The 24,850-nt window shown below is 52.9% G+C and overlaps 6 protein-coding genes across 6 annotated transcripts; 2 read left to right on the plus strand and 4 right to left on the minus strand.

Moving 5' to 3' along the window:
* Positions 1 to 1,187: 1,187 nt before the first annotated feature.
* On the minus strand, positions 1,188 to 6,762 carry BO82DRAFT_361277 (PT repeat family protein; the record flags this gene model as incomplete). Its single annotated transcript, XM_025636808.1, has 2 exons — positions 1,188 to 6,406; positions 6,510 to 6,762. The coding sequence occupies 2 exons, from the start codon at positions 6,760 to 6,762 to the stop codon at positions 1,188 to 1,190; spliced, it is 5,472 nt and encodes a 1,823-aa protein (XP_025496080.1).
* Positions 6,763 to 9,964: 3,202 nt separating this feature from the next.
* BO82DRAFT_141043 (uncharacterized protein) lies at positions 9,965 to 11,421 on the minus strand. Its single transcript, XM_025630072.1, has one exon. The coding sequence runs from the start codon at positions 10,920 to 10,922 to the stop codon at positions 10,098 to 10,100; it is 825 nt and encodes a 274-aa protein (XP_025496081.1). The 5' UTR covers positions 10,923 to 11,421; the 3' UTR covers positions 9,965 to 10,097.
* A 1,364-nt stretch (positions 11,422 to 12,785) lies between these two features.
* BO82DRAFT_428864 (uncharacterized protein) lies at positions 12,786 to 16,012 on the minus strand (the record flags this gene model as incomplete). Its single annotated transcript, XM_025640480.1, has 10 exons — positions 12,786 to 13,637; positions 13,704 to 13,820; positions 13,896 to 13,929; positions 14,794 to 14,897; positions 14,948 to 15,176; positions 15,234 to 15,245; positions 15,305 to 15,445; positions 15,510 to 15,560; positions 15,680 to 15,704; positions 15,938 to 16,012. 10 exons carry the CDS (start codon positions 16,010 to 16,012, stop codon positions 12,932 to 12,934), a joined length of 1,494 nt encoding a protein of 497 aa, XP_025496082.1. The 3' UTR covers positions 12,786 to 12,931.
* A 171-nt stretch (positions 16,013 to 16,183) lies between these two features.
* Positions 16,184 to 17,020, plus strand: BO82DRAFT_398204 (uncharacterized protein; the record flags this gene model as incomplete). Its single annotated transcript, XM_025639014.1, has 2 exons — positions 16,184 to 16,899; positions 16,981 to 17,020. 2 exons carry the CDS (start codon positions 16,184 to 16,186, stop codon positions 17,018 to 17,020), a joined length of 756 nt encoding a protein of 251 aa, XP_025496083.1.
* Positions 17,021 to 19,683: 2,663 nt separating this feature from the next.
* BO82DRAFT_350666 (cysteine-rich PDZ-binding protein) lies at positions 19,684 to 20,543 on the plus strand. Its single transcript, XM_025634216.1, has 3 exons — positions 19,684 to 19,903; positions 19,966 to 20,089; positions 20,198 to 20,543. Exons 1-3 carry the CDS (start codon positions 19,715 to 19,717, stop codon positions 20,281 to 20,283), a joined length of 399 nt encoding a protein of 132 aa, XP_025496084.1. The 5' UTR covers positions 19,684 to 19,714; the 3' UTR covers positions 20,284 to 20,543.
* On the minus strand, positions 20,294 to 24,711 carry BO82DRAFT_326737 (CAF1 family ribonuclease). Its single transcript, XM_025632930.1, has 8 exons — positions 24,148 to 24,711; positions 23,999 to 24,091; positions 23,716 to 23,942; positions 23,040 to 23,670; positions 22,816 to 22,980; positions 22,414 to 22,689; positions 21,030 to 21,703; positions 20,294 to 20,947 (listed from the first exon to the last, which is right to left on the minus strand). The coding sequence occupies exons 1-8, from the start codon at positions 24,380 to 24,382 to the stop codon at positions 20,663 to 20,665; spliced, it is 2,586 nt and encodes an 861-aa protein (XP_025496085.1). The 5' UTR covers positions 24,383 to 24,711; the 3' UTR covers positions 20,294 to 20,662.
* Between the last annotated feature and the right edge of the window lie 139 nt (positions 24,712 to 24,850).

Consider the following 24,850-nt stretch of genomic DNA (forward strand, 5'->3'; position numbering starts at 1 on the left):
AGAGTGTTTTACTGATCCGATGCTGGTAGTGCCACACTCGCTGACGCTGTTGCTGTTACTGTTGCTGTTTTACTTATTACTGACCCTTCTCACCAACTACATCCTCCATCATCGTACTCCACCAAGGCATCAACTCCAAAGCCCAGCCCAGTCCAGCCCAGCGTAACCGAACAGAAGATCAGAGCAAAAACAAGACTTCCCCAGAAGAAACTCCCCCCAAGAACCATCGAGCCGAATGATGTCGTGTCACTGTGCTCATGGTTTTCGCCTCGAGTTTCTTCCTGCTAGACGGACCAAAAGGGTTTCCGTCGCTGCTACAGGCTGGGATTCCATACTAACAGTACGCTACAATAAGTATTATGCGCATATGAGCCGGCATGGGCATACTAGATTCTCAAGAGCGCCAGACGGAGAGAAGATGAGGTTTGGAGATATGCATATTTTGCTGGGACATTTGCATCCATTTGCATCCATTTGTGCTGAGGGGAGTAGGAACCCTAATCGTCGGCTACAATTGGGAAAGACCTTTCCACTACTCGATACTGGTTGTGCAGAACCATCAAGGTTGGGCTTTATCATGCCCGTTCTCCGACTACTGTGGTTGGATTCTTACTCCCATTCAGTGTAAATCAATGTATAAATCTATGATAAACAAGAGACACCAAGACAAACAAGTCATTGAACCAGTAATCTCATTATCATCAATCATAGGACATCATTATATGCTATGGGTAAACAATAATCTGCGTCGGACCTGTGCACAAACTGCAAACCATGAACTGTATGCGAAAAGCCACTGCAGCTGCACTGCCACGGAATCGACAGTCTCGCATCGCCATCACCATTAAACACGTCAAAGACACTCGAACAATCTTAAGCAGAGTAAAATAACACTAGAATAAACATACTCGTCCTAGAAAACCATCGAAGATATCAAATACAGGGGAATCGATTCGAGTAATAGAAATGAGCGGCGCAGGTTCGCATCAAGAAATTCGAACAACTCAGCGGGTATATGCGTGCCAAACAAATGCGAGCAGGGGGGCAGCAAAAACGGTCATCAAGAACAGACTCCTGATTCACATTAGCGTTGGCAATAAACAAACGTAAGCATCAAAACTCTGGACAAATCTCCACTCTTCCCAAGGAAAGGGCTTCATTGAAATCAGCATCTCCAGGAGACACATCTATTGGTTGTTCCCTCCGCGACGGCGGAAGGGAGAAAAGATTGCTCCAAAGAAATTGGTAAACACAGCGCGTAAGATAGTCTTCAACCAGCTGTCATGCTTCTTATGATTCAGAGAAACAGCGGTGACTGACCGATTTTGACTCTGTGAGCGAGGGTTCTCATCGCCCTTGGTGGCCACGGCCTTGTCAGCAGCGTTCGATGACGATTCGGCGGTGGGCTCGCGGGTCGATTTGGCGGCGTCGTCACCGGCGAGGGCTGTATCAGGGTCAGTTCCGAGCTGCTTACTCGTCGCCAGAGAGCTCTTACCCTCAGTGGGCCAGGTTCCAGGCACGACGTTGACGGCCTTGTCCTTGTTCTCGGGCTGGGGTTCCTGTGATTTGGTCTCAGCAGGTGCAGCAGCCTCAGGCTCCTTGTGGGAGACCGAAGCGGCTCCAACGGCAGCAGCAGTTCCGGCAGCAACGGCGGCGGCAGCGCCGGCGGCAATAATCTCGGGTGTCAGAAGACTGTCCTTGGGGCACTCTTGCTCCGTAGCAGCCTCAGCAACAGGTTCAGAAGCGACGGAATCTTCAGGCACGATTTCTCTGCTGACTTCCTCCGACTGCAAAGAAGCCGGCTCGGCAGGAGTATCGTCCTTGACGGTGCTTGCAGCGTCGGTGACTTCCTCTTGGGCAGCCGTCTGCGTGTTGATGACTCCATTGATGGGCGTTTGCACCTCCTTGCCTTCAATCTCGGCGAAAGACACACGCTCAGAAAGTTGCTCCTCCTCCTGCACTTGGGTTTCCTCAGCCGCCTCGACCGGAGTAGGCTCGGGAGCAGATGCAGGTGCAACAGTCTCAAGTGTTGGCTCAGCGGCAACAGGCTCCTCAACACTTTCCGTCACGCGGGCAACATCTTCCTTGACGACTGCAGGAATGAAGTCTTCCGTGGCGGGAGCTTCAACTTCTTTCTCGGCGACCTCGGGAACAGATTCCTCAACAGACTCTTGGACGGGCACAGCGACAGGCTCCTCGACAGCTGCTGCAGATGTCGGCTGAGCCTCGTCGATGGTCTTCTCGATTGGGGTCTCCTCAACAACCGGTGCTTCCTTAGGCTCGTCAGCAACAGCTACTGCAGCCACCTCGGGAAGTGTCTCCTCAATGGGAGTTTCTTCGACAACAGGAGCCTCCTTAAGCTCTTCCTGAGACTTCTCGGTTGTGACTTCTGGAGCAGGGGTCTCCTCAACAGCGGGAGTCTCCTCGACAGCAGGGGTCTCTTCGACAGGAGTCTCCTCGACAGCGGGAACCTTCTCGACAGCAGGGATCTCTTCGACAGGAGTCTCCTCGACAGCGGGGGTCTCCTCGACAGCGGGGGTCTCCTCAACAGCGGGGGTCTCCTCGACAGCGGGGGTCTCCTCGAAAGCTGGGGTCTCCTCAACAGCGGTGGTCTCCTCAACAGCACGAGTTGCCTCCACAGTAGCAGTCTCGACAGCGGGAGTCTCCTCGACAGCGGGAACCTCCTCGACAGCAGGGGTCTCTTCGACAGGAGTCTCCTCGACAGCGGGAGTCTCCTCTGCAGCGGGAACTTCCTCGACAGCAGGGGTCTCTTCGACAGCAGGGGTCTCCTCGACAGCGGGGGTCTCCTCGACAGCGGTGGTCTCGTCAACAGCGGGGGTCTCCTCAACAGCGGGGGTCTCCTCAACAGCAGGGGTCTCCTCAACAGCAGGGGTCTCTTCGACAGCTGGGGTCTCTTCGACAGGAGTCTCCTCAACAGCGGGAGTCTCCTCTGCAGCGGGAACCTCCTCGACAGCAGGGGTCTCTTCGACAGCTGGGGTCTCTTCGACAGGAGTCTCCTCGACAGTGGGAGTCTCCTCAACAACAGGTGCCTCCTTAGGCTCCTCCTGAGATTTCTCGATGGTGACCTCTGGAACAACGCTCTCCTCGACGGCGGGAGTCTCCTCGACAACAGGGACCTCCTTAGGCTCTTCTTGAATCTCTTCAGCAGGCGCCTCCGTAACAGGAGCGACCTCTTCAGCAGTGACAGCCTCCTCAGTCACTGGCTCGGACGCGGCGGGCTCTTCGGTGACAGGAACCTCGGGTGCTTGCTCCTCCACAGCTGATTCCTCCTTGGCTGGCTCCGCAACGTCAGCAACCTCCTCAGTGACCTTCTCGGTAGCAGCTGGCTCGGGTTGGGCAGATTCCTCGGCGACAGGCTCCTTCTTGGTGGGCTCCGCGGCTTCGGTAACCTTTTCGGTGACGGGCTCTTCCGCAACAGGCTCCTGAACGATCTCTGCAGCTTCAACAACATTCTCAGTCACAGGCTCAGCGGCAGCGGGTTCGACTTGGGCGGGCTCTTCAACAGTAGGCTGTTCGGTGACGGGTTCCTCAGCAGCGGCGGCTTCCACCACGGGCTCTTCGACAGCGACGGTAGGCTCCTCCTGAGCTTTCTCTTCGGCAGTCTCGGTAGCAGTAGTGTCGACAGCAGGCGCCTCCTCGGAAGGCTCCTCGGGAGCAGAAGTCTCGAGAGCCGGCTGCTCAGTGGAAGAAGCAGACTCTTCAGTGGCCTCAGCGACGGGCTCCTCGACAGTCTTCTCCTGGTCTGCGACTTCCTCCACGGTGAGAGCTTCGTGAGTTGGCTCCTCAGCAACGGGGGTCTCCTGAGCAGGCTCTTCAACGGCCTTGGCAGTCTCGGCAACGATGGCCTCTGCTACAGGCTCTTCCGCAGTCACTGCATCAGCCAAAGGCTCATTGACAGTCTCAGCAGCCTCAGCAACGATGGGCTCAGCAACAGGTTCTTGAGCAATAGGTCTTTCCATAGCAGGAGTCTCGGCGACGGGTTCCTCCGGAATTTCTCCGTGGCTGACCTCAGGAGTGGCCTCGACAGCTGGTTCTTCAACCGTTGACTCTTCCTTCGTTGTGGGCTCCTGCTCGGGCTCCTTGTCAAGGGCGGTTTCGACGACTGGTTGCTCAACGGCAGACTCTTCGGAGGTCTTCTCGGTAGTCGGGTCGACGGATTCTTCGACAACAGGTTCCTCCTTGACAACTGGCTCCTCAGTAACTTCAGCAACAACAGCGTTAGCAACTGCCTCCTCAACAGCAGGCTCTTCTGTCGCCTTTTCAGAAGTAGTCTCAGCAGCGGACTCCTCAACCGCGGGCGCTTCAGTAGCAGGAGCTTCAACAGCAGGTTCTTCCTTCACAGGCTCCTCCACCAAAGTTTCAGCAACCGGCTGCTCAGAAACAGGCTCCTCCACGGTCTGCTCTTGTGTGGGCTCAACAGCAGGTTCCTTCTCGCTTTCCACCTCAGCAGGAACTTCAACGACAGGCTCCTCGGGCGTCTTCTCGGCAGTGGTCTCAACAACCGGCTCTTCCACAATGGCGTTCTTAGGGTTCTCTACGGCTGGCTCCTCAGTGACGGTTTCCTTCTCAATAGGCTCTTGAGCGATCTCGGGAGCAGCGGCTTCGGAGGTAGTGGCTTCAGCAGGAGTCTCTACAACGGGCTCTTCCGCGACGGTCTCTGGGTGAGCAGGCTCCTCCTGAGTGTTGGTCTCGGCGGTTGCGCCTTCCAAAGTAGGTTCCTCGGCAGCGGCTTCGGTCTGACCTGACTCGTTGGCGGCTTCCACAGGGGGCTCCATCGGCTCCCCCACGGCGTTCACTTCCATTTCCTTGTCATCGACGACTGTGGTCTCCTTCGGCTCCTCCACAGACTCAGTGTGCGAGACCTCGGGAGTAGGCTCGTCAGCGACGACCTCCTTGGCGGGCTCAGAAGCTTCAGTGGCGACCTCAACCGGGGCTTCAGTGGCAGCCTCCTCTACAGGCTTCTCCTCAGACACGGACTCTTCAGCCTTGGACTCATCGACAGTCGTGGTTTCGGCGGCGGCTTCCACTGGCGCAACCTCAGCAGCGACCTCGGAAGACTCCTCGGTGACTGGCTCCGCAACAGGCTCTTCCTTCTCGCCCGCCTCGGTAGAAGCCACTTCAGGAAGAGGCTCGATGGCAGAAGTCTCTGCGACTTGGGTCTCAATAGGCTCCTCCGCGGCTTGCTCGGCTTCGACTTCCTCGGTGGCTGGAGTCTCAGTCGATTCTTGAGTAGGAACAGTTTCGGATGACGTCTCGGTGACAACAGGCTCTTCCGTAACCTTCTCGGTGCTAGGCTCGGCGACGGACTCCTCCTTGACAGGTTCCTCCTTCACAGGCTCTTCCTTGAGAAGCTCCTCCTTGGCAGGCTCCTGAGCGGTAGTCTCAACAGAGGGGGTCTCCTCGGATTTCTCGGAGGCCTCGTGTGTGACAGACTCCTCAGCGGAAACTACAGGAGCAGCAACTTCGAGGGATTGTTGGGTCTTGCTATCCTCGGGAAGCTCCTTGGTCTCGGCGCTGGGTTCAGTCGTAGACTCGACAGGAGCAGCTGACTCGGATGACTCTTGTAACACGGGTTCCTCCTCAGCGGCCTCTTCCGTAGACTCGACCACCGCGGCCTCAGTCGCCTCCACCTCCTTGATGGGCTGCTCCTCGACGGGCTCTTGAGCGGTCGACTCCTCAACGGAAGTCTCGGTCGCAACGGGCTCGGTCTCAGCAGTCTTTTCCGAGACGGCTCCCACTGCAGGGGTGTCTTCCGCGGCAGTCTCTACAGCCACACTCTCGGTAGCAGACTCTTCGGCCTTAGGCACGGGCTCGTCGGCGACCTTCTCCGTCTGGGGCTCTTCAGCTGCCTTGCTGTCGGTTTCGGGGGCGCTCTCAACAGCAGTGGTCGGCTCTTCTTCCTTTATTAAGTCCTTGTCGGCTTCTGTGGCGGCTTCGGCAACTTCAGTGATGACTGGAGCTTCTTGAGTCTCAGTGACGGCGGCTTCTTCCTTCTCGGTGGATGGCTCAGCTTCGGCGGACTTCTCTTCCACGGCTTCGGGGGCGTTCGCGGTGACCGTAGGCTTTTCTTCCGAGGGCTGCTCCACAGTCTCGGTGCCATTGACCTCAGTGTTTGCGGCGCTGCCGTTAGTGACAGGCTCCTCCAGCTCGGTCTCTATTTGAGCGGCGACGGGCTCAGGCTTGTGCTCCTCGGGCGTGGACTCTTGCGCAGGTGTGTCATGCTCGGCGACTCCATTGACCCCGTTCTCCTTGGGCGTAGCGTCCTCCGAGACAATCTCTTCCGTCTTCTCGCTGACATCGTTCTCCACAACGGGCTGAACAGCATCGGCCGCGGACTCCTTCTCCCCAACAGTAAACACGTTGACGAAGCCACCCTCACCGGGTACTACATAGCATAGTCAATTAGTTTCTCTCTCCTAAAGCACAAACTCAAAAACCCTGCGCCACAGCGCAAAGCCCAGACAACGATGCCAGAGGGAAGTGCCTACCATGCTTTACGGCCTCATCATGAAACCACGGGCCCTTTTTCCCCTCACGGAATCTGTACTGATGTTGGCCGGGAGGCAGGGTCAGGTCGTGCCAGAAGAGATATTCGGTGGAGATGAGTCCGTCCTCATCGGGTTCGGTGTCGACGGGCTTGGAGCTGAGCTCGACGGGCTCCCATTGGGGGTCGGAGAAGGTGCCGGCCAGGTAGAGGGGGTCGTCGATGGGACGTCGGATCGAGATCGTCACAGCCTCCATTGTGAATCGTCGTCGCGGGTGGGGGATGTCGTTACAGTCGTTATGAACGCCGGATATTCGCAAACAGCGCAAAAGGGGAAGCGAAAGGCGTTCAACTCGGAAACAGCGATAATGTACAAAAGGCGAAGCGTCCGGCGGGATGCGGAGAAGTTTCGGACCGGGATCAGAAAAAAAAAAAAAAAAATAGCCACCCGCGCACGGAAGGTAAACGAGGAGGGAGGAGGAGGGGGGTGGAAGAGGTAAGGGAGGAAGTTGGGTGGGTGTGTATGTGAATGTGTGTCTTAGGAGGGGTATGAAGAGAGGAAGAGGAAGAGGAAGAGGAAGAGGAAGAGGGAAAGATGGAGGAGTAGTTTAGGGAAAGGAGGGGGAGGGGGGAGAGGAAGGTGGTACAATTGGGAAAGTAGTGGTTAGTGAGTTGGAGATAATAGATTTGATGATGATGATAGTAAAATAAACAAAGAGGAAAGAGGGGAAGTCGGGAATATCAGTGGCAGACTTTTGGGACTAGTCTAGCTTCAATCCGTCAGTCCGTCAGTCCGTCAGTCAGTCAATCCCAGAAGGTATGTTCAGGTGTTGTGGTTGAACTCTTTTGACTCGAATGAGCAGCAAGCGTGAGGGAGAGCGAGAGCGCGGAAAAAAAAAAAACAAAAAAGGATAATGTAAAAATGGGTCCGCACGGAAGACCGATGGAGAACTAGTTCACTTTACTGGTTAGTTGGCGGGGCAGCTGGGAGTTGGCACAGTAATGATTTGGCTGTATGTCATTTTGAATCCAGCTCGCATTTGGCTTCGAACCATCTTGTCTTTCTCCTCGAATACACTTGATTGTCAGATGTACACTGAGTACCCTCGATGTACCGCCCGGAGAATTGACCATAAGAAGGCGAGGAGGGGAGGGGGGGGAGGAGGATAAGAGAGGCCCAAGAGAAAGAGTTTAATCCTACGCTATCCGACATCAACCCTCCTCCACGAACCAATCCGCGGCAGCAGAAAGGCGTCTTCTCGGATGGTTGTCCCGCGCAATCATGCCTGGGATTCCCCAATCGGGCCATTGGCAAGAGTCACTGGCACTGCAAGCCTGCAAGCAGAACAAGTTGGAAGACGAGAGATACTGCGATGCTGCGATGCTGCGATGCTGCGATGCTGCAATGCAGTGCGGTGGTGCATGCAGATCGGGAACTCGAACTAAAACTAGGTAAGCAGCAAAGAAAATGCGGTGAGCGAGCCCCGCCAATCACCGCCCGCAGATGGCCTCCACTTCTGGACCGTTGCACGGCTGAGGTAAGCATGCAGCTGGTCAGAGGTGGTAGATAAGAAATTCTATATTCGTCGTCATTTTCACCGGGACGAGCTGGACGCGTTGTCTAGGCTCTCTTGTGTACAGCCGTACAACTATCTGTACTACTCGCTCAAGTTGACAATTGCTGCCCTACATCCAAGACGACTTCAGAATCTCCAGCAGAAAGCCCTTCGTCCACCAGGTCCAGTGCTAACTACCAACCACTAGTGGCGTCGGCAGACCCCCCAATAGTGGCGCCATCAATAATTTTCCCTTCCTGTGATTGAGTCGGGATCTCCACCGGGCGCTCCCTCCCCAAGAAAGAGAGGGAAAAACAAAAACAAGACAAAATAAAACAAAACAAGACAAAAAACATCATACAACTACAACCCGTTCCATCGAACCAGAAATTCGGATTTGTAGAGGTCGAGGTGACAGAATAGACTTGGGATCAAGGCATTGATGCAGATTTCCTGGACTGTACAGAGTTCATCTCGTCGATATGATATGCACACCAAGATCTCCGCCGCAGGATCTCCCTGCCTGCCTGCTGCGCTGCTTGCAGCCTCCGAGAGAGGAGGGGTCCCACAGTTGCTGTGCTGGCACTGCCTGCTTAACCATTGGGGATCAAGCTTACTTCACCTGTAACTATAACTTACTCATACCTACACCACACCACACTACAGTAGACTATATACAGTACATCCAGTGCACATGAACCGGGGGGGGAAAGCTTACAGCTACCACCTTAGATCATTCAAAATTGAATCCCATGGTTCTTGCCCTCCGAACTGACCTCACTCGCAACAGAACCTGGAGTCTCGAGGCTCGTTCTCTCGTATCCCCTCGTCATCTTCATCGTTCCCCTTTCCCACACTGCGGAGTCCATCTACCGTACCGTATCCATCCACCATGCCCCCATCTCCCCCTTATTGCCGATATATTGGGGACTCGGTTCTAACAATAACCGTCAACCATCCTCGCACTTTCCATTCTCGTCACCCCTTCTCCCTCCCCTTATTGTGAGGGCGATGCAAGTACACCACCCCCTTTCGCCGTTCTCCATCCTCCCGGATCATCCGACCAGAACCGGCGGTGGAGAAGAGGGAGCGGAAACCACGGAAAGGGTTTTGGTTTTTGTGCCCTGCGCTGGCCCCTAGGCGGGCGGGCGGGCGGGCTAGCCTGCCTAAGGCTAAGGCTAAGGCTAGCTGTTTCCGCCTCAGCTCTTGTCTCCCTGGCACCAGCAGCAGCAGAACCACCCACTGGCTGGTGACCCAGACCAGGGCTCCAGTCGGGCAACTGTTGCATGACGACTGTTGTTGGAATCGCTATACGTACCTACGTAGATAGACGGGGGTGCAACAGAAACTACGTCGAAGAGTCAGTTGAGCCATGCTACTATCCGAATTTTAGCCAGAGGAGATGTTGAACGGACTGGTTTTTGACCATTTCGGTTTTCCATGCATCCAGAGGATGTGGTAGCGGGTTGAATCATTTTATGTTTCGATGAATCGGATCCTCGAACGTCGACGTTCATGTTGGTCAACGTGAAGAATGTACAGTACACATTGCGGCGTTTGGCGAGAGAGTTCCTGAACACACGGTTCAAGAGAATTACGTCGATGGGATCAGTTACTTGTAGAGGATCGAAAAATGACATTGACAGCAACAACATCGACGCAGGATAGGATGCATGTTTCAGGAGCATGCTTGCCAATGGGGCAAACCCCCCAAAGGGGACATTGTGAGAGAGTCGGACATGCCTCTCGATTTCTAGTAACAAGAACATTCGGTGAATTGGACAGTACCTGAAAGCATAGATAGCAACCTGAACCCTCAATGTATCCAAACACCCGAGTAGCTCCTAAAGGCTCCCTGTCAGAGACGCCGATTCCGCTCTCGCCATGACCACATTACCAAGGAAACAGAAAAGGAAGCAAAAGAGTAAAAAAGCAAAAACAAAAGAAAACGGTCGTCGAACTCGTGAAAAACGCCCATCATGCTATCCGTGCAGCAGCAAACATGCACCCATGGGCAAGTCGAATACTCCGGCAACCTAAGAAATCTCCAGATCCTCAAACTCGACCACCAATCCATCCACCGCCCCCGTCCCATCCGTCCCATCCCCATTCACCATCTCCCACATCGTCGCACTGCGCGACAGCCGGTTCGGGCGACTGGCGTACACGCCCACGTGCACGAACTTGTCCTCGACCCCGTAAAAGAACCAGGTCACTTCACGCAGCTTGCGCCACATGCCACTGGGCAGCGCGCCCGACGTCATCATCGCATACGGCGCCGCGACGGCGGGCACCTGGTACCAGATCCACAGGGCATGGCCGACGCGCTCCAGCTTGATGCGCAGCGAGTGCACCATCGCAGGACCGTGCTCCGGGGACGATAACGGCGAGGCGCACCAGTCGGCGCCGTCGACCGTGGCGCTAACGCTGGAGACATTCATCGTCCCGGAGCAGAACTCCATGCCGGCTTTGACCCATTTGCCGGGGCGAGCAGAGGACGGGGCATGGGGCGTGGCTCCGAGTCGAATGGCGGCGGGCGACGTCCCCGGGAGCGGTGGTGACAAGGGCACACGGTGCACCGGTCCATCCTCTGATGACTGCGGTGCCGCCCCGGCGAAGATCACTAGCCCGCCTTGGTCCCATTCCATCTCCCAGTCCGCGGTCACCGTCACCTCTGCAACCTCAAACCGGCGTCGGAGGGAGGTAAAGACGATTGGAGCGGTGGCGGTGTCACGGGCACCGGGTTTGCGCCAAAGATCCGTGTTGGGACCCGCAGTAACAGTGAAGTATTCCATGCATCGCGGGAGGGTAAACGCCGATGGGAGATTCAAAGATGTGAACGAAGAGCCATTGGGAGGCATGGTGTCGGTTCCTCGCGAGCGTGTGATCCGTGTAATCTATATCCAGCAAGCCCCGTGTTTGACCCGCCCAGCTGTATGACAAGCACCCTAGATCAACCACCACTTTTAAGGTTCAAACCTTAAGCATCGAACGGTCTTCAGAGCAAGGAAATCAATTCCGTTTTAAGAGAGTAGAAGAAAGATCTGAGAAAGAATAGAGAAGAGTGAATCGCGGTGAAGGTGTGCCGGTGTGTGGTCGAGGTTCCCTTTCGTCAACCTCCTTGAAGCAAGGGACGCACCACCCCCCCGGTTGGCCACGCCGTGTTCGACCTAAACGTGCCGTCCAATTCCGCTGATCGAGAGCTAACGAGGGAAGAAGGCGTCAGTAGTCGAGAAGCTAGTAGGGAGCCCAAGCCTGGTCCGGGCAGCCAAGAAGGATCTGACAAAAAAGCAAAATCCCAGAGTCAGGGATAAGACTTTTGGCACACTTTGTCTCCTCCAGCACAGTATCGTAGACCTCAAGCAGAATAAGGTGTACGTGACGTTTGATACGTGTCAATCTGGGAGAAACAATGGTAGGAACCACTGGTGATATAGTATTAAGTCCTGACGAAAGTCGGCGAGATTCTGACCGGAAGCCCAAGGATGAGAGCGCCCAGCCGTGGCAATTCCCATCACCAGGGGGCACTGTTTTATATTGCCATGGCTAGAGGCAGAGCATGCTGGTTGGCTTTGCCAGAATGAACGTCTGGCAGAAAGATTGGACAGCAAGTGGCCGAACCACTCCGCTGGAACTGGCGCTCAAGGAGCGTGGAGCTAAGGAGTCTGAAAAGCTGGTTTGACTGTGCACCATGCGCCGCCCATAGATGTTTCTCCTTTCCCTGTGCGCAGGCATGCTTTCTATTCTTGTCAGTTTATGTCAGTAACTTTCTTACAGTCTTGGTCCTTGCTGTGCCGTCTAGAAGCATCCAGTCTGCGGCCTGGGTTAGCAACGCATCAGTGACCGATGCAGACCAGTTCACGAGTGGCGGGTCACCCTGCAGCCATTGGGAAACAAAAAAGCAACCACCAGACAGCCCTGCCATGATGCAGGTCTCTGAAGAGTGGGACCCCTGGAAAGCTGAGAGTCCAGAACAGCTGAAAGTCCAGTTAGCTGAGCAACAACGACTGTGAGCTGCTGGTCGGACATTGGTGGGCTCGAGAGTTGGGGGTGGGTGAAGAAGAGCTGAAGCCGAAGTGGGCGAAGTCAGTATTTAATCGTCGTCACCAGTTGCCACACCACCCAACGGCAACGATGACTCTGCCTTTTGTCTAGCTGTGGTCGCTCCATCGTGTGATTATTCTAGCTAAAGAGCACTTCCTGCGAGCTACGCCACCGATATGCCTTGTGCCTCGTGTCTCAAAAGAATACACACCATCAGGCCAGCGTGGTGTGGATCTCGTTCCTGTGTCAACCCAAGCAACATGCAGGCGAATCCGAGGATTTTTTTTTTTTTATTTTCATGTGAATCTTTGGAGTATTGGTGATTATTGGCTTGCTTGGAGGCTAAGGCACGATGACCTGGAATATTCTTCGAACTATGACTTGTCACTTGCTACGTAGTGGATAAATTAAGTGAACTGGTTTGCTTACCTATGAAGGCAGCACGGACATCCACCGATTGCTCACGGCGCACGCACCTGAGAACTCTGGTTGCTGTCAGCCATCCTGCGCCAACCCACGTGACTAGAACAGGCTCTCTAAACCGTGCTAAATCAGTAGTACTGGTACTGTACAAACCCAGGGATTTTGACGACATCACCAAAACGAGGGCCGTCAGGTTTTCTTGGATTTCTCTTCTATTCTGAACATAAACCGTGCCCATCTCAGACTTGAAGGAAAACGTTCTTCTGTTCGACAGGGCGTTTGTGTTTCGGTATGTTTGCCTTAGTAGGGTAGGGCCTGTGGAAATAGTAGTTACAACACAATTACTAATACACTATATACATTGAGTTTGGCAGTCCAGCTTCTTCCCCATTCTACAACATATTCAGATCCGCGCAGATCTAACCTTTGATCGCCCAGGGAATCTTAAGCTTCTGCTTGATGTCGATCCTTTCCGAGGGATAGTCGAGTTATGGGCGGAGGGATTGGCGAAGGACAAAGGTGTCGACGACGCTGTGGGTGAAGGGATCGACGCAGTGGTTGAGGTGGGGTGGATGGTGTGTGTGGAACTGTAAGGTTCGACTCCATGAGGTTTCCGTGTCTCAGATTGAGCAGTAACAGCAGAAACAGCAGAAACAGCGGCCACTGAGGAGCGGTAATTGGAGGCCGCCGGCGGGTGTAGAGCACGAACGGAGGAACCCCGCCCCGAAGATGAAGAACTATGGAGTGGAGAGACAGCAGGAGCGGAGGCACTGTGACTGGCATCAATCGTGTAGGTATTTCCGGCCGGAGAGATCACATAGGCGGTCGGAGATGGTCGGACAGAAGAAATCTTGGAGAGGAAGGAGCCATGTTGGCCCATGGAGTCTGAAATCCAGGACGAGGACGAAGGTGATGGGGACAGCTTAGCAGAGCTCGAGAAATATCCCTCAATGCTCGGAAACGGGTTGTTAATGAGCTGCGCAGGCCCGTTGTTTTCCGTTTCGCAACCATGAACATAATCGACGACCAGCTCGCATCCATTGGAGAACGTCACCGAGCCACAGATCTTGCACCCTCCTAAGTCCGCTTCCATGAGATGATCATAGGCACTAAAACGCGGGTTAGATTCCTCTGCCATGTAAGTTAGGGGAATCGAGTACTGGATCAAAACGTACGCCTGCATGATGGTACCCTTGATCTTGCAGCCGCTGCCTTTGATGAAGACGCCGCAGCCGAACCCGGCATGCTTACCATCAGTATAGCACTCGCCAGTTCCATCGCTGGTCCCATTACTAAAGAAACTCGCTGTTAGTTTCCAAATACTCAAGAGGGGAACGTTTAAACCATGTCTTAGGGTTCTTGCTTACCCGTAGAGAAGGCTGCCTCTAATGTAGCTTTTCGCTACCTTACAGAAGCTGGTTAGATGGGCATACGCTGCTCCCTGCATCACAATCGCTGCCTGTACAGCCGAGACTAATGCAGAGGGGACCGGTGCACTCCCCATCCTTGCAATCAGGACCTGCACACTTCTCATGGCTCGGTGGATCTGGGTCTGTGGGGTCATCAGAACCACTTGAATCTCCATCCCCCGTCTGATCGTCACAGTCATCCATGCATGGCTTGTCGCAATAACTCGTGCACAGACTACCACATCCCGCTGTGCAAGTTGGACCTGGAGGTGAACCCCGCGTAAAATGAACCACAGGTCCAGTAGGGATAGTGGTAGGGAGTGAAGTAGTCGACCAAGGCCATGGAGGGATAAAGATCGTGCGATTCCCTATTACCGTGTGGGAAACGGTTCCTTTCGTCATTGGATTGGGGTCATCGTGAATAATCACAGGTCCAATTCCGATGCTAGGAAAAAGCGTTGTGGTTGGATTTGGAATGTTTGTCCCAGTTATGTTCCAATTCCACCAGGGGATGAATCCTGTGATGATTGGATCAAGTGTAATTGTAGTGGTCTGAACTGTTCTAGTCACTGACTGAGTCACTGTAACTGTATCTGAAACAGTAACTGTAACTGTTGTAGGCCATGCCACTTCAATTATGGTGATAAATGGTTCAGGATATAGAGTAGTAGGATTTCTCAGTGTGCTTGGAGGGAAAATTAGGTTTGCTGGTGCGTCTCTCGTCACACGATTATGACCGGAATCATAGATCTCTTGGCCGACATAGAAGTTTCCAGTACCGTCACTGCCACCATCGACACTGGCCCCATCAAAGGAGGTTGATGAGGTGTTCAACTACTAGGTTTCTCAAGTGTACCTGGGCCGCCTTCATCCAGCGCCCAGGAGAAAAGACTACCCAGGCACCTCGCATTCGCAAAATCGGCTCTTTGTTTTAGGGTCTTCGAGTTGTCAAAAGAGACCCTGTCAAAGTATTAGAAATAGTACGTCGAGAGAGAGAGCGAGTCACATACCATTGGTTGCCTTCCCAAGTCATCCAGTTCACCGCAGCTTCCTCCTCGTAGACCAGATTAGGCGAATAATCTTGTATGACTTGGTTGATTTCATAGTCGGTGAGAATCCCAACCGTGTCGGTGCAGGGACCAGGAGCTCCTCCTCCGTTTCCGTAGGCGGAAGTGTCGAAAGGGCATCCTGGGACAGTACAACTTTCGTCCGCCAGAGTAAAGGAGCGCCCATGAAAGCCTAGGCCCAGAAGAACCTTACTGGGGTCAATGCTGTTTCTTCAAAGCAAATCGAGACCTTCTGCGATTTCTGCATTCATGAAAATCATTAGTCACCAGTGGTTATGTGGGAGGATCAGTATCATCTACCTGTAAGGTTGGTGTGGGGATTAACAACAGCAGATGTATAATTGCTGTCGGCGTCCCATGTTCCATGGATGTCGTAGGCCATGAAGCTGAAGTGATCGACGTACTCAGCCATAGACACAATATCGAACCCTCGAAGATACCCTACCGGCAGAATATTAGTCCTGATCCTGGACAGAAGTATATGAATCAACAATCGCTCACTCACAATAGGATGAAGGCGGCGTAGCCGTGATGCCATATGTAGAGCCACACGCCTCTAAATTCCTTCAAGAAGGTCACGAAGTTAGCAGTATCAGCTGATTTCCCCCCTGCATGTATTCTCAGCATTTATGTACCACAAAAGGGGCTCCTAACCACACGCCGCCTAGCACTTACCGCAATCTGAGGCGGCTGGATACTCCTAGTCGATGTCAATACCATCAAAGTCATATTTCTTCATGATGATATGGCAGACTCAATAAACCTTGATCGACTACCCGGGAACTCAACCATATTAGAAAAGACCTCTCCTCCGAGGTCCCACTCGCCGACTGAAATGGCCGTCTGCAGACCATTCATCAACTATTGGCTGCAGGGGCGTCTCTCCCCAGTCCGCCCGTGATCAAAGACATCTCATCCCAGGGGCCAACGGACTCCGAGGAAGACGACTCCTCTGAGGAAGAAGAAAATCGCTGCCAGCCGATCTTTCTTGCCGCCGAAGCGGGCCATGGCGAGGTCGTCGACTTTTCCCTCTCCTAAGGCGTCTCACCAGACATCGACGATAGATCCGGTAGCACCCGGCTCTGCGCCGCCGTCCGCAATCAGCATGTTCATATAGCCGAGTCATTACTACAACGAGGGGCGAACCCATGGCAATGCAATGATACTCAACTTTCCGCTATGGGCTGGGCAGTGGTAAGAGATACAGCAGGAACAAGAAACGAACCGAGATTTGTCCAGCTCCTCCTGCACTATGGAGAAAACCATGAGGTAATCGATCCGAGCCTGAAAGCGGCCGTGCTTCAAGATGGACTACGAAAAACCTTTACTCAGTCAGGAACCGAGCATATTGCACGGATGTTGTTAGCGGCCGGGGCGGACCCAAATTTTCTCGGCCGCAAGGCGCGGGTTATTCCCCTGGCTGATGCTGTAAGCAGAAGAAATGTTGCCATGGTCAAGCTTCTTGTCGAAGAGGCTGGTGGGAATCTCAACCTTCTCAATGACCGCCAAGAAGGGCCGTTATTAGAAGCGGCTGTACGTATGCATGGCTTTTGGTGGAAAGTCAATGATGGCACATTTCACTATGCTGCTCTGGCGAGGCGGTGTCGACGGTCGCCAGCCTCGAAAGCACAGGTAGATACTGAGGCCATGGCCGAAATGGTGGCCATGACAGCTTTTATTCTGGACCTCGGGGCGGATATTCGCCGGGGCGGAGGGGATCTGGAATTGGCGAATGCAATCAAGTCTCACAACGCAGAACTAGCCCAGTTACTGCAGGCACGAGGGGCCCGTGTTCAAGCGTTGAATGATTCGGATCAGCCGGCTCTCGAGCTTGCGATTCTGAACGGCGAACTTCCGAAGGCAGAAGAATTGAGAGGAATTTCGAACCCAATGCGGTATATGCCGTAATTAGCTAGTGTGCACTTTCGGAATAAAATAGGACAAATGTTATTTTATAACTAAAGGAAACCCTGCAGGGCTAAGGGACGATTGACCCTTGAATTCCACAGTCCCTGAAATCTTGGGTCTACTGTGTAGTTTGTTAAATTGGTCCAGATTGAATGTTCTTTATAACGGAGATTTGACGGCACTAAGTCACAGCCCTAATGCACAAGCCAATGTGTACTAAAAGCTTAAGTCCTGCGCCTAATATACAGTACAACACACAATAGGATTGTTTTTCCTGTACTACGGAGTACACATACTACGGAGTACAGAGGCTTTAGAGACTATATAGACTATAGAGGTTTTGGAGATAGAGATACTATAGATATACTGTAAAGAAGAAGTCATACAGTAGAGGAGATCTAGAGATATTGGAACGAAAGAAAGAAAGATAAGGAACTAGTCGTTTGAATTGTGTGAGCCAGTCCCAACAAGCCCCGCAAAAGCCACAGGCCACAGGCCACAGGCCATCTGACATGCGCGTGCATAGAAACCTGACGCAAGGCCAATGAGGGAGACAGAAACATGGATATATAACAATACGGGTAAGGATATGGTGGCTATGTCAGTAGACAGCTTACTAGTGCTATTTGACAAGTCCCTCAACCCCTACGTCAAATGCATCGTCACTTGCATCTTCCTTTATACCAGGACTCCACCCCCACAGTCACAGTCACGCCTATCATGTCATTTGGATTCGGCGTGGGTCATTTCTTGGCTGGTGCCAGCCTTGCATAGAAGCTCTATCAGACACTTTCTGAGACTCAAGGGTCTTCTAATGACTATCAAGCCCTCATCGCAAAGCTCTTGGTTGTCCATAAGGTGCTCCTACAAGTGGAACAGCTCCGCGCAGCAAATCAACTCGCCCAGTAAACTTTAGATGCCATCCTTTTCTTAACGAACGGCTGAACGAGGCAATCGGTGAATTTATGACTACACTAGAGCAACATCGAAAACCCCTGCAAGATGGCGGATCTGGGAAAGCTGGAAAGGACATTTTCTATAAGGGTTAATGGGCAATTAAAGCGTCTGAGGTTGGGCTATTTGATATTACCTCGCTGATCTCGACAACAACTATATCCATCACTGGCGTGCTGACAACTTAAACCTCTTCTACAGGCCCAAAGGCTTTCGGATACGCTTGATTCAAACCTATTTTCTCTCAGTATTTTGATACAGATGACATGCTATTTCAAGTGCGATGTAACTATGATCAATAAGAACTGATAAAGTCACTAATCAGGTACTAGTACTCGATTTAAACCTTCGTATAGTGCGACGTTCAGACAACCAGGCGCACACAGGTCCCCAGTGGGGTTTCCAAGTGTCAAGATATGTACGACTATAGATCAAACGACAACAGGTTGTTCAAGCAGATACCTCTGCAGACTTTCGAGTGGCTTCCGTGAATATGGGCATTGTAAGAGAGATCCGTGACAGCATCAGGTCCGTCGACAAAATCAACTCAGCGATTCATAGGCCTCATATCCGATTGAATCCAGGATCTTCTATTCATGAGAGGAGGCTCAAGCTCAATCCCCCTCGGTCGATTCGTCGGGGGCCCAGAAAGCCTGCGGAGGCATAGAAGGCTTCGCATTAGCTTACTGCACAACAAATCATTTTCTTCCATAGACATTACTTAAGGCAGAAATATGCATGTATAACCATATCTACATGCGTACATGACTGCAGTATCTGAGATACAGATATATAGTTAGTGCCCTCGATGACCTTTGGTGCCTACCTCCGTAAACTGATCTATGATCTGTATATAAGAAGCAAAGACAAGTCACTATAATGCTTGAAAACAATTGGACTTTCAGTTCCACTTGACACAAGGAGTGGCTCTAAGCTGAGGTAGTTTGCAAAGCGCTAGCTTTGCAACTCTTGAGTGAGCAAGGATGACGAACGCTGATTGGCTGAAACCTTTTGCAGAATTAAGCCTAAGAAATAGTCACATGACTCCGCTTGCCGGGCGCTTTGCCGGGCGGAGGGGATCTGGTAGGGCGGATGCTAAAAATCCCCCAAGCTGCGTTTGTTAAGGAACAATGTTAAAGAAGGTGCTTGCTTAAAAGGTGCTTAAAGGTGCAAGTACAGGCCCTGCTGGGTCCGCTAAAGGCGCGTCGCAGTGCCTTCCAAGTTGGCCGCGGGAGGAACCCGCAGGTCAGGCCCTCATATATGGAGCAATTATTGAGAGACAAATTCATAACAGTTGGTGTGGTAGTTGACTGTTCTTCTATCCTTCTAAACCTACAGCGATTATTCTGTAGTACAGTTACCTATTCGGTTCCTCTATAGAACGACTATCTTAATTACTGATTATTATGACAGTACGCTGATCTATCTGCTGGGACTGTCATGAATTGATTTCTTTTTTCAAGACTGAAAAAGAGAATAAAAAGAAAAGAAAAGAGAGGAAAGAAAGATAAGAGAGAACAGATATTCTCAGTGAAGGAAATAAAAGTCTAAGATATGACTTCTATACTTTTCTATACTCTATATAATTTTAATGAAAAAAGGGCAGCACACCAAGGACTGCGCCACACCGCCAAGTGGCGTCATCGCCATCCGGCGCCGCGCCACATCTCTCTCTCCATCCATCCATCATCCATCCAGCAAGCAAACAAGCATCACCTCAGCTATCCATCCATCATAGATCTCCCAGTCAGCTCTACATTCTAACCCAAATAAATTAACCCAAATAAATTAACCAACAAACCAACCTATTCACCCCAAACCTCCAACCCCCCCAAAAAACTCATCAAAATGGTCTGCGCCAAATGCCAGAAGAAACTCAAACAAACGGAACTAGCCACCCCGGGCGTAAAGCGCAAGAGCGAGATGTACTACGGCTCGCCCTCGACCTCCCTCGGCAGCGGCAGCGGCAGCGGCAGTACCGGCAGGAACAGTGCTGACAAGTCGAAACCCACGTTAGGGACCACGGGGATCGGGAAGGTAAAGCCACCGCACCGTCGCCCCCCTCTCCCTTAGAATGATACTGACACAAGAGCGGGCAGAGCAAACTCCTCAGCTCCAAAGCCAAGAACCCCTACGCGGCGTACTCGTCCTCGTGCGAGATGTGCAAGACCAAGACCGAGCAGGGTCGGAAGTACTGCCAGCGGTGCGCGTATCAGAAGAATTGTTTGTATCCCTATCCCTTTTCCCTTTTGTTTCTCTCTGGGTGGTTCGTAAGAGGTTTTGTGCCGTGTTTTGTTATGCAAGCAAGCAGCATACTGATGGGTGTTCTAGCTTGTCCTATGTGTGGGAAGAGTTTGGCTAAGGGGGTTGCGAAGGGCCAGCCGGTGGTGCAGGGGCAGAAGTTTAATTTGAAGTAATCATGGGTACGTTGCCCTTGGGGCTTTGTTTGGTATTCGGGTTGATGTTGTGGGTGTTTTGATTTATCCTTATCATTTGGGGGATTACCGGGTAAAGATCCCATTCGTGACTGGCATGGCGTTCAGGGGTGCAATTGGCAGGGAAAGGAAGAGGCAACAGAAGGTTCTTTGCACATGATATCCAACAGTAAACAGGAATAAGAACATTGATAGTGAAAATAGCTAGTTATACATGACACACAGACACACACATACAGAAGGATATATGCAAATATTCCCGGGTCTAACTGCAACACACACTCCGCAACCCCCTTCACGAAAATTCTATCCTAACAGTACAGTGCCAACGAAGCAAAAACATCCTCAGGAAGGGACCCTTTTACCGCTCAGCCAGCATGTTCTTGATGCTGGCATAGTACTGTGGCCGGACGTACTTGGCGATCTCGTCCTTGGCCAACCACTTGAAGTCGGTCAGGTTATCGGCATTCCCAGCCAAGTCGGCCTGGCCGGTGAAGATGCGCGCCTTCATGAAGAAGGTCTTCTCGCCCTTGAGCTCCGAGGAGGGTTTGCGGAAGTTGTACACGTAGTGGCCGACAGGGTGGTAGCCCACGAACCAGGTGTTCATGTTGACACCCGCCGCCTGGGCGAGGGTACGTTGGGCAGCCTGCATTGAACGATAAGTTAGGAACCGTCGCAATCCCACAGCCACCGATGCCGTGGACTTCTGGAGAAAGAAAAAAACGTACCTGCTTCATAGTCTCCTCCGGTTCCACCGCGGAGCTGGGCAACTTCCAGTATCCCTCCTTCGACTGCACGAGCAGATACAGCGTCCGCTGCAGAGCCCGGTTCAAACTCTTGTCGTCGCCCTTCTCGTCCGCCTCCGTCCACCGGGGGAACGGCCGGGGGACCTCCTCCTTCTTGCTGGTGTCCTGGGAGGTGGCATTGACGGTGGCCTCGGCGTCCTGGACGAGCATCTCCACCTGGTGGGCCGGGTCGGACTCGACAGCGCCGACGAGCAGCTCGTCATTCCATGCGTCCTTCGAGTAGGCGTTGTACTTGCCGATGTCGCGGGCGGCGGTCTGGCGCTCGCGGATCTTGCGCTTCCAGTCCTCGTCGGCGGGCGTACCGCGCTTGAAGTAGAAGTACTTGGTGAAGGGGAGCGTCAGCCGCTCGTTCAGACGGCGCTGGTAGAAGAAGTACGCCTTCTCGAAATCGTTCAGGTCGCGGGTGATCTGGGGCTGCCGGGACAGCAGGACGCCGGCTTTGATGGTGTGGGTGGGCTTCACGACGGGGAAGGCCGAGCTGGGCGGCGCGGTCGTGGTCTCGGGGGTGCCTTGCGTCGTCGCCGCAGAGGCATATTGGCGGCGAACAATTGTCTCTTGACAGCTTCTGCACACTCTGGAATCGGAGGCGGAAGGCCCTGTGGTTTGGGAGAGATGGACAACAGTTTAGCTGCCCGTCGTTCGATTGCAGAATCGGGGGAAGACCCGAAAATTGGATTTAACTCACGCAAAAGCGACGCTATGCGCCTAGCACCATTGGACCCGGAAGACATCTTTCCAAAGGGCTATGTGAAATGTTGGGGGGTGATTGTCAATATAGTCCCTCCCGGACGCCGATACTGGACGAGAAAAGTTGGCGGCGCGGCGGTCACCTGCCTCTCTCCGTCTCTCTCTCTGCCGGCGAGACTCCAGTCGGAACAATTCTGGTCCCGTCCCAAGGCTAGCACAACACGTGACCCAGTGCTACTTAACCCGCCCCGCCAAATCTGCTCTCCTTCTTTTTCTTCTTCTTTTCTTCTCACGGCACCATTTCCTTATCGTCACTGTTCTAGTCTTTCCCACGACCAGTCGATCATTTTTCCGGTGCTCAGAGTGAGTACTTTGCGGCCATTTTTCGCTAGCGGTACCTTCTTGAACCAAGGTGTACTGTTAGATAGACGCTGCATACATTCCCCAACCATTACTCGGTCAGTTCTGCTGGGCAATTGTGGTACTCGGGGCTAGTAGTAATCTGTAATTGTAAATCATAAGCTCATCGCTGCATTGCTATATGTCAGAGTCTATGGAGTTGCTATTATTGGCATTCTCGATCCGCTTCAACCAAACTGGCACACCCTCTCTTGCGTACCAAAGACACGCAACTTGTTTCCGTATGTGCTCCAGAATTTGGCGTCTAGACGAGGGATCAGCTGTCCACGGTTTACTCTATCTTGGATTACTGTGGAATCACTGGGTCCCAGCACCATCTGGGACGCTTCTGGAGGACCCGCGCTGACACTGTGAGCCGCGCCCTTGCTGGCCTCAGCCTCGTCCGCGCGGAGTTTCATGTAAGTATTGGTCGTATGCTCAACGAGCTGCGTATGCGATTCAGCCGACGCAGGCTGACCAGGCTTTGGGGCTGATCCTGTCGCCTTTGTGTTCTTGCCCCTCTCACGATTCTGTTGGATAGGCAGGCTCAGCCTCTGACCCTGCCTAAACTCGGTTTTGTATGCGCCCCTGTCTGGCGTCTGTATCTGTGAAATTGGCTGACCCTGCCGAATCAGCTCGTGGACTGATGGTGGAGGTTCCTCGTCTGCGCCCCGGTCCCGAAGCTGTGCAGAGAGTTTGATGAAGACTTCGGCGGTGAGCAAACTGTCATAGCCTGCCTCATGGTTGATGCCACGAGGTTCGTATTTTGTATGCTGAGAAGCAAGCTCTAGCGGAAGCAGGTATGTTAGTCTCATATAGGTGGCGGGCCGGATGAAGGCCACTTACTGGTCTTCGGGTAAGGGACGGGAGCCAGCTTGTTGTGAAGATCTTGCAAGGAAGACGTAGGGTTGATGGAGCCGCAATCATGGGTAGCCATATATTTTGTATCCATCAGAACAGGAAACATCTCATGGGCCATCGATTGGAACTCCTCGACACGGTCCGGCAGAGGCCCAAAGAAGCATCGGCAGAAGTATATCAGGTCGGTGAAAAGATTGTGGCCCACGACCACTGGTCGAGTGGCTTGCAGGCGTCGCTTGATTTGATCTGAATTCAGCTGCGGCCTTGGCCCATGCAAGCCTGCCCAGCGGTTGCTGAAGTAGTCCTGCGGGAGATGTGTGAGATCACCACCAGCCAGAGCCTCGGCGACCCATCTGAAGCCCGTCTGTTCCCAGAGTCTCTTCTGCGTAGACCCGAGTTTCTGGGCAAGAGCAGCTTTTTCCAGCTTCTCGTCGCGGTCAATGATTTGTAGGAACCCACCCGACCGTCCGATAGCTTTCAGGAACGGGTACTCAACCTCTACAAGTTGATATATGAGTCTCTTTTGAAATCTGTTAAGCTCCACCGGCATGAGACCAGGCCTTTCGACTGCACCGGGACGACTCGCTGGTGGGATGTTGAGGTAGCTGCCACGGGCCTGCCGGAAATCAGACGAGCTTCACGAAATGAAGAGGCTTCATACTGTACCAAGCGCAAGCCACCCATCCACAAGACGTCGCACCTGTTGAAGGAAGGCAATTGATTCAGACTCGGTTTCATCCACCCCTATTGCGGTCGTCGTTTCCGAGCGGTTGAACCTTTCACTGACTCTGGCAACGGCCTTGATCTCCTCGTCTCTAGATAGATAACCCACGCCATTTCTGAAGAGCGAGTCCATACTAAATCTGTGGGTCAAGAGAAACGCAACAGCTAAAATGAAAGAACAGGTTAGTAGCCGGAGGCAGCAGGCTTTGCGGCAAGCATACCGCTGCTTTGAAATGACCAGTGCCTTTCAACTCCGAGCCTGTCGTCAATGATTGGGCTCAAGTACAGGTTATATGGCCGCAGAGTGTAGATTCCTTCCCATCCCGATTAGCACCTTTGATCAGGAAGCAATTCAATTGAGGACTCCAACCTTCCTTCGGGTCTTCATGACAGATGGTCAAGCCGACCTGCAGGATCTGGAAGTGGTCGGCAGATGTCTTGACCTCTTCGTACCGCTCCTGAAGCGTGCTCCTCCGGCTCGTGCCTCTATCGCCAGATTTCGCTATTCCTGAGAATTCGAAGTCCAGAGCTACAAAACAGCAGGTTGACAACTCATCTAGGAGCATAGGGAGAGAGAGCCCGAAGTTCTGAGCGGTGATATCCATGCTTTCTATCTATGAAGCGTAGTGGAGCGTTGAGGGATGGTAATAATAGTAATAATGATAGTAGACTGCCTTCGGAGAATGAGAATGATTGTGGTCTAGAGTGATCGAGGTTGACATACGCCACCCCCAGACTTCGGTGTGGGCAGGAACAGAGGCCGATATCTTGTTTAAGAGGCGGCATCCGGGGTGGGAAGGAAGGAACGAAGATGATCTTGAATGCTCATTTGAAATCCCTATGATTTGGCAATGTTATATTGTTGTGGCTGATGTCTCGGACGCAATAGTCACTGGTTTAATCTGTGTGCTCCATTATACATGACGGCGATCGATGCTTGGAGTGGAGGGATGCATGAAGCAGGAAGCATGAAGCTGTCACGAAACACGGCCGTTGTCGCGGGGTGGTAGCCTGAGGCAGCCATCCCGTGACAGAGCAACACCCCGGACTGGACTGTGGAACAAGCCGAGGTG

Source organism: Aspergillus uvarum (assembly GCF_003184745.1).
Source record: "Aspergillus uvarum CBS 121591 unplaced genomic scaffold BO82scaffold_5, whole genome shotgun sequence".
In the NCBI taxonomy this organism is placed as follows: Eukaryota; Fungi; Ascomycota; class Eurotiomycetes; order Eurotiales; family Aspergillaceae; genus Aspergillus; species Aspergillus uvarum.

Bases quoted from the DNA above. Each gene is read 5' to 3' on its own strand.
- BO82DRAFT_141043 (XM_025630072.1), bottom strand. From the start codon at position 10,922: ATGCCTCCCAATGGCTCTTCGTTCACATCTTTGAATCTCCCATCGGCG.
- BO82DRAFT_350666 (XM_025634216.1), top strand. From the start codon at position 19,715: ATGGTCTGCGCCAAATGCCAGAAGAAACTCAAACAAACGGAACTAGCC. The intron at 19,904-19,965 runs GTAAAGCCACCG...AAGAGCGGGCAG, and splicing joins GGACCACGGGGATCGGGAAG to AGCAAACTCCTCAGCTCCAA. The intron at 20,090-20,197 runs GTTTGTATCCCT...TGGGTGTTCTAG, and splicing joins GTGCGCGTATCAGAAGAATT to CTTGTCCTATGTGTGGGAAG.
- BO82DRAFT_326737 (XM_025632930.1), bottom strand. From the start codon at position 24,382: ATGGATATCACCGCTCAGAACTTCGGGCTCTCTCTCCCTATGCTCCTA. The intron at 23,671-23,715 runs GTATGAAGCCTC...GATTTCCGGCAG, and splicing joins GGTGGCTTGCGCTTGGTACA to GCCCGTGGCAGCTACCTCAA. The intron at 20,948-21,029 runs GTACGTTTTTTT...CGTTCAATGCAG, and splicing joins CGGAGGAGACTATGAAGCAG to GCTGCCCAACGTACCCTCGC.